The 16,245-nt window shown below is 27.5% G+C and overlaps 2 protein-coding genes across 2 annotated transcripts; both read right to left on the bottom strand.

Annotated features, from left to right (window-relative positions):
- Positions 1 to 6,227: 6,227 nt before the first annotated feature.
- GO595_008336 (TKL family protein kinase) lies at positions 6,228 to 8,586 on the bottom strand (the record flags this gene model as incomplete). Its single annotated transcript, XM_067921899.1, has 2 exons — positions 6,228 to 6,247; positions 7,161 to 8,586. The coding sequence occupies 2 exons, from the start codon at positions 8,584 to 8,586 to the stop codon at positions 6,228 to 6,230; spliced, it is 1,446 nt and encodes a 481-aa protein (XP_067771481.1).
- Positions 8,587 to 13,205: 4,619 nt separating this feature from the next.
- On the bottom strand, positions 13,206 to 13,772 carry GO595_008337 (ribosomal-protein-alanine N-acetyltransferase; the record flags this gene model as incomplete). Its single annotated transcript, XM_067921900.1, has 1 exon — positions 13,206 to 13,772. One exon carries the CDS (start codon positions 13,770 to 13,772, stop codon positions 13,206 to 13,208), a length of 567 nt encoding a protein of 188 aa, XP_067771482.1.
- Positions 13,773 to 16,245: the final 2,473 nt, after the last annotated feature.

Consider the following 16,245-nt stretch of genomic DNA (forward strand, 5'->3'; position numbering starts at 1 on the left):
CAACTCTTGCAATGAAGATTAAATTGCAATTTTTTCCTTTCCTATATGAGATATCATAGTCTAAATAAATCTCTATACGCAAAAGAATAATTCAAATCATTTATATAAATATGAATAATTAAAACAAGACTATCCTACAACCGTGGGCAATTTGAATACTGCCTCTTCAAAAAGTGGAGGCCCCATTCAATCATAATGAAGAATTTGAACTAGGTGTAATTCGCATTCAAAAATTGGCTCTCAATTCGTTTTCTGGACAAATATTTTCATTCAATTTCATTTCGAATAATTTACAATTTCCGCTATGTTTTTTGGACAAGAATAAAATTTGGCAAATATGGTGTGGAATGAATGTTGTAATATCTCATTTTCCGCTTTTCGATTCTTATTGTTTCATGTTAATTCTCATCTATAAGCGCTCATTGTTACTAACTGTATTTGTTTTCACTTGTATGTGTTTATTTCATTGTTTCATGTTAATTCTCACTTATATGTGCTAATTCTCATTTATTCTCATTTATTTTCACTTACTTATAATATATTTTTATTCTCACTTATATGTGTTTCTTTTCATTATTTTATGTACCAACATCTGCTCAAATCATTCAAATATAATTTGGCAAATATATAATTTGAACGACTTTCATTTGATATAGATAATACATAGTGAACATGGGGTTTAGTTAAAGATGAATTCAAACTTATTCTAATATCAGAAATAAAGCTCATATGATTAATTATATTCAAAAAGTTTACAAATCAATGTTTACATTATTATTTCAATGAGCAATCGATTTAATTATTTCCATCCAACTTCCACATAACATTGTATATTTTTTCTTTTTATTTTAATTGCTCTGATCGTTGTATAGATTAAATTTTATAAAATTTTAAACTAATAAAACATAATTAATATGTAGAACATGACAATTCACAAAAATTTATATACGAAGCAATTGATATTATTGCTCAATCTGTAAAATATTAATTAAGTCAAAAATGAATTTTAATGTAACATTGATATAAAATTTGTGTTGTAATACAGAGACGATTAAATATTTTACAATATCCTTTTTCTTGATCGTAATTTATTTTGATAATAATAATTGTTTTTTTTGATTCATTTTAATTAATGCAATGTATAATGTATGCAATGTCGATAACTTGCTATTTAATAATATTTGTTTCAGCATCTATGCCGAATTTTATTTTCGTTTAAAAAACATGGCGAAAATCGTAAATTATTCAAAATGATATTGAATGAAAATATTTCTTTAGAAAAAAAATTGAAAGTTAATTTTTGAATGCAAATTACACCTAGTTCAAATTCTTCATCACGATTGAATTAAGTCTCCACTTTTTGAATACTACCTATTCAAATTTCCCACGGTTGTAGAACAGTACCATTAATTGTTAAAAACATTCAAAATTGGAAAAAATTATACGAACTTTCCACGCACCCTATAATTAATAAGATAATTTTCTGCTATAATCAAAATTATTCAGAATGATAGCTCTGTGAATTGAGAATGATTCATCAAGACCCAAAAAATAAAAAATTAGAAATGAGTATTCAAGATTATTAACTTGAATAAATTAGTTCTAAATAATGGAGAATGAGACACGAACAACTTAATAATATCTAAACAATAATCACAAGAGATACAAACAACTAAACGAGGCACCAATAGCAATTAATTGTAGCGCATTAACTTGGAGTCGGATAAATAGTATTAAATGATTAATAGTCGTATTTAATGAGTGAATTAGTATCAGGTGACTTTACCTTTAATGCCTACAAAAATATACATTAGGGAAAAAAGCACAAAATCTTTCACTTTTTTGCGATTCATTTAATTTTACTGGAGTTGGTTGCCAATTAATCCTTTTTCTTTTTGACAACATTACTAAAAGTAAATATACTTATTGTTCTGTTCAAAAACAAATAATGAGACAAATGAGAGGGTTCGAACTACTAAATATTATCCGAGACCAGAGCATCCCAGTATTTCATTATATTGTCAAAAGATGTGAGCCGAAATTCTAGCAATGTCTTTCCATTACGGCTATGAATATGCAATGTTAACTCTCACTCTAAATAATAAGCGGGTAGATTTAGATCCAAAAAAGCGTACTGACATTTATCTTATCATTGTTGTAAAGTTAGTCAATTTTGCAAAAAATGCACTGATACAACTTCAGTACTATTGTAATTGATTATCATATCATTATTCATTTTTATGGAGAAAAAGTACGGAGTATATTTCATCCTTGATTATTATTTCAGGTATGAGAATAATCATGAAGTTCTATACTTTGTAGTGTTATGGGAGAACGGCTGAACCAGTTAACTATTTGACGAATTGTGATATATTTATGTCGGAAAATTGAGCGATTTAAACAAATATGAACAAGCTGAAGGTATAATCAACTACCTAAATTCAGTCGTAAATAATGAGTTTTGATATCGGATTTATATATTATTGATGTCGATTTTTGAATGTTTCTGTATGTATTAATGCTATCTAATACTAATATTTGTTATTGACTTTTATTCAATACATTGTTTTTTAAATAAAATTCTTTTCTATCATTATTTAATTCACGATTGATAAATTAATTTAATGGCAAATAATTTGTATCAATCCTTTTGAGTGAAGCAATAAATTCACTTCTGATATGTGGTTTTCTTTGAAATGTGTTGTATATCGGAACGTTGCTGAAATTAACGGCCGCTAATTTTCAATGATTTACATTATTCGAAAAGTCAGTGATGTCAAAATATTTCGGAGTACCCGTAATTACTATAACGTTCTCTATCGTTGTTCACATGTGATAAAGTATTCATTTCTTATAGTATAATATTGTATAGTTTACATAAAAAGTAACATAAAATGCAGAGCGGAAGCTACAAGATCAGAAAATTCTTAAATGAACGAATTTTGTATCTCGAAAACAAAATCATGAACGATGTTCCAGTGCGTTTAATTATAAGACGACAAAATATCTGCCTCAAAAGATCAAAAAAATAATTTACAAAAGCCAAAATCGAATACCCAATTGTCCCCAGAGGAAGAAAAGCTATAGAGCCATCTAAAAAGCAAATTGACAAAGTTACTGAATACCGTGAACAATTTCCTGTTGGTTATCAAAGATGTGCATTCGCTGTAGCAAGTAAAGAAAACATAACATTTACTGAAAGGCAATGTCACAAAATATATGAAGCAAAGGGCTTATATATTTATGAACATGAATACAAAGGAAAAGACGATGATCGAATTAGGTATGTTGTGAAAATTTGGAACATTGATCTTCATGAACTCGAAGACATGATTATGCGAAATATAAATGGTGAAGAAGAGCACAAGAAACAATATCTGCTCACATCAATGAATTCACTATATAATAACTAGGAGATCCATAGAAGGCCATATATCAAGGAGAATCAGGAACATAATCAGGTTGTAAATCAATCAATTGAATCATGAAGCTACTAGTGGGTTGCAACAGTTAATGATTATTCATAAGCAAATTACGATAGTATTAGAATGGCAGCAAATAGGCGGTTGACTAGGTAAAAACCCGGTTGACACCTAATTTTATCCGATTAAAATCCAAAATTTTATATGACTAATAATAACGGGAGCGTATTTTACATACGCACTTTTATACGCGCTTTTCGTAATAAACTATTCAAATACGCACTTTTTTGAATGCACGCCGATCTAACCGAAAAATATTGCAATTTTATTCATTTTTTTCTAACTTCGAAAATCAAACTTAATAATTATTGATAAAATTAATATATAATATAGCTTATATAAAGTAATAAAATAATTTAATGTTAAATTTTCGAAAAATTAATTATATGATGAAATAAGATTAATTTGAAAAAATATTTTAATTTTAAAATTCCAATAGCATTAATCGAATCTACACATTCAAGAATATATATCTATAATGTTTTTTTGGATTAAAATATCTTGTATTCATGGGAAAAAATGATGATATTTACCAAAAAAATTGAGTTTAATTGAATTATTGAATGAGTATTCAATTCTTACGTGGAAAAACCGTAAATAAAAACAACACATTCAAAAAAATTTGACGTACGATATTTAACTCAAAAGTGATTTTTTGTTTGAAATAAAAATATTTTAATTAAAAATGATAAACTGATAATTTTATTACTATTATATGAATAAATATCGATAATTATTGACTATATCAGAGTTTTATAAATTTTATCAAATTAAATTTTTAAATCTCAATTAGATTGCATTCAAAATTTAGTTGATGATCATTAAAACATTATATGATAATTTATGCATTTACTCATCATTAATTATTTTATTCATTCATTATTATTCATCATAATGTATCTTAAATATTTATCATTCATCATTATATATTATTAATCATTTATTGTTATATTTATTTATGAATAACATTATGCATTACATTAATGAATAACATTATACATTATATTATACAATATATTATACATTACATTAATAATGAATAACAATATTCGTTACACTAATGAATAACAGTATAAATAACATTATACAATACATCATGAATAACATTATACAATACATTAATGTATAACATTATACAATACATTATTAGTAACATTACAATACATTATGAATAACATTATGAAATGTATGATATACAATAATTACAATTATATTTTATTTACAATTATAATCTCTTCCTGTTATTAAATGTCGATAAAAAATTCGGATCATTTTTAAAATGTCTAACTCTATTTGCATATATTTCATCAACTTTGATCAATTTTTATCCTCGATACAATGAACTAATTCAAAATATACTGTGAGTTACATATAGAATGACTTACATATTCTTGTGGAAGAACCATGATTTTGAAGCCGAAATAAACGCTATAAAAGAAGTTTTTATTATAGATTCAAATTCATTACGATTATGTTACTTTCATTATACTCAAGCTAGTAGTTGCAGTCGATGTTTAAATAGACTTCATCTCCCTATATTTCCTTTGAGGGTTTCCATCGGCTAGGGAGTGTTATCTCCTCGAGTTTGTAAATCTTCTCTCGACCAACATGTTGGAAATACAAATGACAGCTATGCTGTTCGTAAGAAGGATGAACTCGAGCGCATTGCTAAGTCTAATCGTTAAAAGGTTTGCATTTTTTTAAGATTTTTTTTTTTGTGATCACCAAAATTGCAAAATTTTTTCCATTTTCTTTTAGGTTAGTAGTTAAGTAGGTAAATAAAAAAAATATTATTTTTAAAGTAATCATTTGATGATTAAAATAATTATATCCAAATGCTGATAATAATGATGTAACATAAACATATTAAATTTGATTTTTATGCAATGCTAAATTGTTAGTACATGTTACCAAAGATAAAAAAGCATTTTTTGAAGTTGAACCTGATGCATTTTCACGTTGAATTGTGTATAGTTCAGGCTTTTAAATTTATTCATAATTACTCAAATGAATTCTTGTTATGTTCTTCTTGCTTGTTGTTAACGTTACTTGCATACACATTAAAAAAAAGGAATTGAGAATCATTTTATTTATTTGGCTCATATTTCAGTGTATTTGTTTCAAATTCACTGATTTCATCACTTTCCAAGACCAAGTTGGGATCCTTGAGTATATATCTGCACCCGTATTTAATTGATGTAACGCATCGAGGTCCATATTTATCAAATTGATAATCAGATGCATGAATTGGCAAAAATTGAACAGATTTTCGATTGATTCCATTATAATAGTTATTTACGCGCCACATTTCCTTCTTATAAAATAATTTATTTACGCCCCAATGAAAATAATTCTCTGATAATATAAAAGCATTTAACATTTGTACATTTTTCGGTAAGACTGTTAAACGCTCACCTTCTTTAAAGGACGTAATAAAAATTGTGTTTACTCCTTGTGTAGATTCGATCTTGCGAAGTTCTTCTTCATTAATGCCTTTAGCATAGATGAAACTTATTTGTGAAGGAAGTGTAGTTGTTCGTTTTTTGGCATAGCGTTCAAATCTTGTTATCACTTTTGATGTAGTAACATTTTCATGAAGTATCATATACTTATCATCTTTTGCATCAAGTTTTATACCTGTTAAAGATTGAAAAAGAAGTGTTGAATCATGATTCGGTTGATCATAAAATACATATAATGGTTGATCACTTTTAACCAATCTTTTTGTAAATCTATTCATATCAATTACGCTAAATTTTCTTTCTCTTATGCTTCTTTCCCAAATATAAGGATAAAAGGTCGTTGTTAAATCATTTTCAAGTTTTCTATATACTGCCATAATATTATTGCTTTCTAATTTCATTCCTAAAACATATGATCCAGCAAATGCAAAGAGTGCAATATCCCCGATAACTGGAATATATGCAATTGCCGTGGCTATTGCTACGTATGCACCTGTAATATGCCATTTTTTATTGGTTAAAAACTTTTGTTGTGACATTATACTTTGCCATTTTGCTTTATTTGCATTTACATATGAACACATATCACTTTTAATTTCCCATACATATTGGTTAAAGTCAAAGAATGGTATTTCATCATTCCCTAAAATATATGGTAATATAATATTTACATAAAGACTAATTAATATTTCTAATTTCTTTATGATATCTTCTGGATTTTCAGATTCAAAATTTGAATTCATTTCTATTATAATAACTGTATTAAGAAGCATACAACACGCACAACAATGCCTAAGCGATGATTCAAGTGTATTTGGTATTTTTTTGTTTTCAAATTTCAAAACAAGATTCATAAAGTTCATAAAGTATGGATCAAATAATGGATAAGAACTATATGTCAGTGCTTGTATGTATTGAGAGGGTTCAAATTTTACTTTAGGTATGGAACTCAAAATATAATATAAACTTTGATACACTGTATTAACATAACCAGGATAATTATGTTCAACATCTCCGAGTGGCAATGGCATTAATGAATCTGGCCTATAAAGGTTTTTTGCAATATTATGCTCATTCCACCATAATTTTGTAAAAACTGAAATATTTTCTTTATATTTTTCAGGATCCATATAATCCAAAACATTATCTAGGTCTCTATATTTTTTCACAAGAAAATAAACTTTTGATAATGGAAAAGATGAAGAAAGTTGTGCACGACGAATTGTTGTTAATATTGTTTTCATATCATCAACTTTATCATTGAAATTAGATACAGTAAGACATATTGTTGTTATTGATGTAAATACTGCATTAACTTTATCCAATACTGGTTTAAGATTTAATTCATAATCTTCATCGCCAATACCTTGTGAATCAATGAAAAAAATTGCTGTATCCTTATCAATATCAAGTGAATTACATTTTTCTTTAAGTTGACAATAGTCATCATCAAGCCTATTAATTAAATCAGAAACAATATATGGACCATCAATTAAAATTCCTTGTGTTTGACTTTTTATACCCTTACCTGCATAAAATGCCGCGTTTCCAGTAAGTGTCCGAAGAAATGTAGATTTTCCTGATTGATATGGACCAAATAGCATCACTAAAACAATTGATCTATCTCCTGCTTTTTTCAAAACAGACTCAAATACATCTAATAATATTGGATAAGATCCTTTTTCATTCCATGGGTGTTGTTTTCCAGGAAGTTCAATTAAAGGTGTTGGAATAATAAAATTATTTAATGGACATAATGCTGAATCCAATAATTGATTTTTATATGTGTCAAGAACTGATCTATTAACTTTTAAATCATCAAGGCCATTTTTTATCTTCTTAAATATATCCTTTGATTTTGGCCTTTCACTTGGATCCTTTTTAATGCATTTCATAAATATTTTTTTAAATAAATTCGGTATTCCAGAAGCAATTTGAGGGGGATTACCATCCGCGATGTTCTCATTAATTTGTTGAATACTCAAACCTTTATAAGGAGGAGATCCAGAAAAAATTTCATTTACAAGAAGCCCAAATGAATATACATCAGTTTTTGGTGTATATTGTCCTCCTGATAAAACTTCAGGTGCAATATATGGAAGGGTAGACATTAGTTCTCCTTGAGGATTTTTATGTGAATCACCAAAACCTGCAATAATTGGATGAAAGTTATCATCAATGAGAATATTATCGACTTTAAGATCATGATGTATTATTCCTTTTTCATGAAGATACTTTAAACCAGTAGCAATTCCGAAGATAATCATAGTTTTTGTGAGTAAATTCCATTCTGAAGGAGGTGAATTAATGATGTTACGTAAAGTACCATTAATATAAAACGGGGTAATAAGAACTGCCTTTTTGTAATCAGGATTGGGATAAAAACCAACCAATGATTGGACTGCTGGATGTGATAATTTACATAACGTCTTGAATTCATTAACAAGTGATTTATATGAATCTTCTGTTAAGGCTCTTTTCATTGCAACGATTTGACCTGTGTATTTGATGATTCCTTTATCAATACAGAATTCTCCTTTATGTATATTTTTTTCTGAAATTTCGAACAAGTCAAGAGAATCAATGAAACGACGCTGTTCTTCCTTAGTGAATTCGTGCTCATTTCTTTCTAAAACAAGCATTCGTTGTTAATTTGAAGTGAGATCCAAATCCCCAAAAATTCTATCAAAATGTTCTGAAAAAATGCCAGTTTACATTGCTGTATCGTGTTAATCAAATTGTATACTTTATCAAAGTTTGATGAAAAAGTTCCTTTAAAACTCCGCACTCTCAAATTTATTTGTTGTGAATTATCGGCAGCATAATTCAAAAAAAATGAAAAATGTCATTTTGTTATTGTACGATTATTTAAACACAATAATGCGAATGATAATGCTTTATTAATGGTTCGCTAGACATGTCTGTATTAATAATAATTCAATTTGATTTCGAAAATGTATTTGATTTAGAAAACTTATTCGATTTACTAAATAAATATGTTTGTGTTAAAGTGTGTGTTGGGTAAATATATTGGGTACTTTTTTTATTTATAATCACCTGCCCTTTTCATTCATTCATCTCCGATATCATCTAATAAATGAACATTTATAAGTTTTTTAAGTGTAAGATAAAATATTTGTACATTTTTACTTTGTAATAACCCACATGAAAGATTCTCGAAAAATCCTGAATTATGATCATATGGGAAAACTTCATTTCGGATCAATTTATTATCAGATCCTATTAGTGAAACAATCGCAGATTGTAAAAATGAAAATTTGATATTTAAAGATAATTCTTTATCATGTTGTGTTATTTGATTAACATTTAATTCTTGATTATTATCGAAACGAATGTTGTTATTATATGAATAAAATTAATCGTCCATAAACATTTGGAATACAATCACATTAGAAATCAGAAACAATAATGTTACTTTCATAATTAATAATGATTCCAATCACCTTGTCGAATTTTACTTAAAATTTCGTTCTCTGAAAGGAACCAGTTTGATTAAATAAATTATTTTTTGATTTATTATTATAACAATCTATATAATAATAATGAGTAAAAGGTCTTGCTGTTTTTACTGTTTCATCGATTGGAAAATCAATATTTTGTTCAGAAATATAACGAATTCAGGTTTGAATATATAACTTGATTAAATATATATTATTATATTCCATATAAACACTTTTTAATTTGATGACATCTCAGAATTTTGTCGATTCATCTGCAGCAATTATTGCAAAAATAAGGACAAGATAATACTAAAAAAAAATCATTAAAAATTGTTAATATAATTTCTTTAGTTAATTTTTTAATTATCAAATTAGAATTCTGATTTAATATGTTTCTAAATCCATAAATAATTTGTGGGAATGTTGGAATAATTGAATGCAATTGATACTGTGCAATTAACATAAAATACTTTATAATGAGCATGAAATACTTTGGAGATATTCATTCGTGATATATAAGCGTTTGTGGGGACCTGTTTACTTATTAATGCTACTAAATCTCAAAATTTAACAATAAGCAAATTTTTGCAAAATATAAATTTCTAGAAACACAATAAAATACGATAATTATACCCAAAATTTAAAGTTTAGGAAATTAATGATTACATAATTTTATTTATATCAATTAAAATATAAAAACCTAATTAAACTTCAAAGATCATCAAAATAATTAATCAATTTTTTTCGAAAACACCACTCATGAATGTATAATTGATATGAATATTGAGTATAAATCGAACGTCTGAAAGCTATTGAATAGACTCTCAATTTGATAGAGTAAATTTCAATAAATATCTTCCATAGTGTTGATTTTATCGAGAAAATTTCTCAAAGACAGGGTCAACCAACTTTCCCTCTTATAGATTTATTTTTAATTTTAAAATTATTTGTAATATGCTTAGTACATTCTAATATATAACATATAATGACAGCAGACAAATTTTTATGAAGATAAAATAATTTATTAAAAATTTCATTTCCTTTGAATTTATTCACTTTCCATTTAAATTTGTATACAATACAATACAGTTTTTAAACCCAAAATGATCGTCTAGGTCAAAACAACACAATCAATCAATCAGCCACAGCTAAGCCAGAGGCTGCTTTAATCAAATCTGATTAAAGAAATATTAAGAAGTAGTTTTACTTACTGTTTAATTTCGTATAATACCTGGAAGCAATGTTTCTTCCAACTTTATTAGTCGATCTGTGTTTTGAAGCAGTCAGAATCCAATTTTGATTCGAAATCCCATTAATAAATGTCCCTTCTTTGCTTTTAGATTGGCCTCAATTGAATTACAGACTGGTAAATTCCTGTTTTGGAATCCTCTTGTACACGGATACGAAAAATTACTCATAAATGAAATAACTGGTTAAGATTTTGACGATGAAATTTACCTCAAAAGGCAACAAAGTAACGTGTTTTCAACAATTTTTCAAATATAAATACCTCAAAACGTTATGCGGAAAATCCTTAGATATGAATTTTTGATTGATAAATATCATATTATAAAGTATTATTTTAAATTTATAAATAGATTTTCAAGGCCATTTTTTTTGTCCCATGTTCTGATGTTACAACCAACTGGCCATATATATAAATTTACAAACTCCGATTTATATAGTTAACTATAAATGAAATTTACAGGGCGCCCCTTATAACAATTTATGGCAAATTATTGTCAAAATAAGTCAAATCGTTTTGCAGCTTGATCGGTTTTGACTGAAAAAATAAATTTCACTTATGATTTCATAATTTTTGCTTGTTGGTACTCACCATCTGATGCATGGTGAACGAATAAAATATGGTGATGAAAAGAGAAGTTCTCTGCTTTGATTAGGTTCTGTTAATTTCCAGATAGTGATCGATTGTTCAGAAGATGCAAGAAGATATCCTCTCTCATCAGAAACTTGCAGTGGAACAAAGCTAAAATCTGTGATGTATGATAAATTTTTTTCGTCGTCATCAAACATATCATTAAAAGAAGATTTTTTGCTAGGAGAAGTAATAGTTGTGTATTTGGGAACAGAAACCGATACGTCCGGAGGTTTAAAGGCAACAGGACGAATTTCTTCTAAAGGATGAAATAATGTAAATAAAATTGGAAAATCCAAATACTGTGACATAGATGATTCAGGTGACCTAAGTAATAGAAGTGATTTGTGGAGTGGAAATATTTTTGCAATTTGAAATGGAAGAGGAATTAAAAATTAAGCCGCTCTTGTGAAGCACGGCCAAGAATTGGTCATTACCAATCACACATAAGGTTGCATCGATTGCTTCGTTTGAAACTGTTAAATGATGAAGAAGACAGCGATGCTTTGACCATATCAATTGATTACTGAACCATAATAACTCAAAACCATCACTGTTAACTTTGTAATGATGTTTTTGTGTTGGATCTGGTAATTTATTGATTCCAAATGGGGAATAAACCCCAACATTTCGAATCATTACCAGTTAAGGATCGAATTTTTAAACGGTCGCTGGTTTCGAAACATTGTTTTTAATGAAATATTTTTAAATATGTCAAAAAAAATTGTGAATTTTAAATTATGCCATAATGACCAAACTGAATAACGTAAATTAACGGTCATTCTATGAATAAAAGATTCACAACGCATTTTATTTGATGGGTTTCTTGATTTTTTATTTTTAGAACTCAATCATAGAGGCCTTCTATGGGAGGTTGACATTTTTTTCCCAATTTATTTCTCATGTTTCATCAAACATTGAAGTAAAACTTTTTGATTGGAGGTTTTCGGTGTATCTTTGAATACATTGTCTTGAATTGCTTGTAATTTAAATATCAATGTAATTACTCGGATCCGAGCATCGATCGATGCTTGAGTTCTCCTTCATTGGAAAATTGTTGTGAACGGCTGATTATTTTGTAATACGATTCGCTTTTTTTTTTTTAATTTTAACGTTCATCTCCCACTTTTTCCGAAAAATTTTAATAATGTTTCAAACCTTAATAATATTTTAACAAATCAATATATAAAAAAAATTTATATGACAAAATTTATGTTCAATGTGTGTACAATTATTATTTAAAAATTCCAATCAGAACTGGAGATGCTACACCTCAATTGCAACACCCTGTCCTTTATCAAATGAATAATTCTTTCTTGACTTTCGAACATCAGATTTATACTTTATATTTATCAACATTATATTTGCTCAATTTGTGGTGCTGAAACTAATTGCTGTTTCAGGAAATCTTATCCAGACGGTGTCGTATTTATAAATAGCTATGGACTGATAAGTAGGCACAAATCCTCTATAAAGTAAAATACAATTTTTGAAAATTCAAAATAAACCTAAAAGAAAACGGGATTAATGAGCTTACCATGGTAAATGTTTGTCCTAAAAATGTTCCCTTGTTAACCCTATAACTTATTTTGCATTTGTAATATCTTTAATTTGGGTAACCAGGTTTACAAGGTAATACGCATAGCAGACATGGTTTATTTACATCAATTAGATAATTTAAATAACAAGCTTGTTATTTATCTTTTCTCCATTACATTATCTGGTTAGTGTGGGTATTCCTTATTTCATTCGTAAGTGCGGTTCGAGTCAACGATACAATTGTATCTTTGTTGTGATTTCAATGGGGCGAGGTTGTAAAATTTGATCGAGGAAGAAATGGATCAATCGAGAAGAAAATATTGCCCATGGACAAAAAAAGAAGAAAAAAACTTATGTGGATTTAAATAGTGACTTTGAAGGAGATCTAATTAATTGATGAAATATTTTCCTGATATAATTGTGGGTGAAGCTGTGGAGCTGATTTAGAGCGCGGTACATCCTGTTTTGGCTCAACCTTCTCAAAGACACGAACCTTTTCAACTTCAGCTTTAGGTATTAAGCTTGAATCACTTTCATCATCAATGTAATCTTCATCGAAATTATATATTATGTACCCGCTAGAAATGAAAAATTCCCATATATGAATATGTTCGGATGGTTCAGTAACAAATGGATTTTCTTTAACCATAAGAATACCATCTTCTCCTTTTCCATAGTAATCTTTAATCACCTTAGTTTGGACAAAACCTAGTTTTTTATAAAGATTTTGTGATTTCTGGTTTTTGATTTCTGTATGAAGATAAAAACATACAGCATCTGGTGATGAATTGATAACATGACTCATCAGGACTGTTGCTACGCCTTTTCTCCTGTATTGTTCCAAAACACTGAGAGTTGAAATATATAATACCATCTGATTTTGTTTTACATTCCAACTGACTGTTATCTCTCCAGCTGCTTCTCCATCTATAAGTGCTATAAAACCATACATAAGAAATCCTTCACAAACTCGATTATAATAATTATCTTCATAATTCATATTGAAATTAGCTTGGTGCATAAATCTGACTAGATCAATGTTTCTTTCGTCTACATATGCTAGTTCTATTTTGGGTGCTGGAATGAATTCTTGTTTCTTTCGGATTTTAATTACATCTGGCATTGGGGCTCGTTCGAATTTGCCAAAATTTTACCAAATTCAGACCTTTACATGCACTTTTCTGTAATTTTTGAATTCAAATAACCGATTTCATACAATTGTATGAAATTGTTCAGAATATCAATCAAATTTTTCACTCGTTTTTAATCGATTTATACTGAATTTTGATGTCATTGAAATAGTTTTTCATGAGTTCTTATCAAATATTTCATGAAATTACTTCAACACTTACAATCATAAATTTAAATGAATTTAATGAAATTTCTCAATATAAAAATATTGTGAAATATAATTATATAATTATCAGTGAAAATATTTATTCAATTCCAAGCAGTTCATTTTCAGAATGGCCTTCAGTTGTTTCAGTTGATTTTGGTAACTCAGTCACAACTATTGGAAGTTGTTCATTTTCGTCATGTTCTAATTTAGTTACGATTATAATTGGAGAAAATGTTACAGAAATTGGTGGTTCAGCATTTTCAATGTGTTCATCAATCAAAAACATTACAATTCCAAATTCAGTTACAACAATTGGAAATTATGCATTTGCATTATGTTCTAATTTAACTTTATTAACACTTGGATATGGAATAAAAAATATTGGAAGTTCAGCATTTGGTAATTGTTATAATCTTCAATGCATTTATTATTATGGAGATTCAGAACCAGAAATTGGTGAAGGTGCATTTTCTAATGTTTTTACAAGTGTTATCACATATCCAACATATGTAGGAAGTAAATTTGGAAATTTAGATGTTGATAAAGAAAACACAGAAGGAACATGCGAACCACTTCCAACACATTCATTTAGTCAATCGAATACATTTATTTAATCAAATACTTATGCACATTCAGATTCAATATCATTCTCAGAATTATACTCATTTAGTCAATCGAATACATTTACTGCATCACTTCAAAGTGATATTACATATTCATTATCATTTTCATACACATTAACAGTTACATTATCAACTACACATTCATTAACTATTTATGAAACAAAAACGAAATCAATTTCATTATATATAAATAATTCGACATTTTCATATATTGAAACAGAATTTATTTATTACAATTACACGATTGTTATTTATTCGACTTATTGTAATTATTATTCCAATTTCTTTACAATGTTTTATACTGATAATAATGATAATCAAAATAGCGATAATAAAACAACGATTATTATCATTTCAGTTTGTGTAATAGTTATAGTAATAGTCATTATCATATTCTTAATTAAATTAATGAAACATATTCGAAATATCTTTAATACATTCAATATGATGAATAATGAGGTACAAACATCAAAGAACACATGGCTTATTTACATCACAGATTCAGTTCCAATTGAATTAGATCAAGATGATAAAGAAATGTTGACTGAAGCGCGAGCACGTCTTACCAAGGTAAGAAAGCGAACGTCAATTAGAAGCATTACGTAATATTACATCATTAAAGAAGAAACGTGAACAAGCGAACCAGGCATTATTATTGAATAGAAAAATGAAGTTTGAAATTGATGTTATTAGCACGCGCAAAGGGAAGAATTCAAAATATGATACTAAAGACGACGACAAAATAGCGAAACTTCAACTAATTGGACTCATTAGGAACAATATTCAAGAGAAGAAACAACGGAAAGAAGTTACAATTACCCAACTTAAGTTAACAGTGACATATAGTTAATTAATCAGCATTTTTTGGATCGGTTAAATGTTTTAAATTTTTACTTATGAATGGTGCAAATGTAGAAAATACTGTATTTTGCACTTGCAGGTGGAAATGAAGAAATTATACATTTATGTGAACAAAATCATTCTTCATTTAAAGAATTATATGAAGCAGCAATTATATATCATAAAAACGAAACAGAAAATATTTTCCATAATACTTAATAAAAATTCCATAATATATTTTTAACGAAAATAAGAAAATTAGAAAATAACTCATAGCTAAAATTTTAGATTTATTGTTGAAAAGGTATCATTTGCGCAAATAGTTCTTTATTCCCATAATTCCTTGTAATTTTATAAAAGGATATTGTTATTGGGGTTTTTTCAATGAAATATAGTCCACTTAATAGATTTCCTGTTTCTATTAATTCATTGATCATTAATTCCCAAACCTGTTTCATATGATTCTGAAAATGTTTTATGATTTTGTTCACATAAATTTCATTACGTTAAAACTCAAGCAATTACTGTCACTTTTGAAAATAGAAGGAACTTTATGTCATAAGGTTCGAATTTTATTTACAAATTTATAATGAAAATATTTACCATCATGCATGATGACTTTA

The sequence above is a fragment of the Histomonas meleagridis genome (genome assembly GCF_020186115.1).
Source record: "Histomonas meleagridis strain 2922-C6/04-10x chromosome Unknown contig_67, whole genome shotgun sequence".
Classification (NCBI taxonomy): Eukaryota; Parabasalia; order Tritrichomonadida; family Dientamoebidae; genus Histomonas; species Histomonas meleagridis.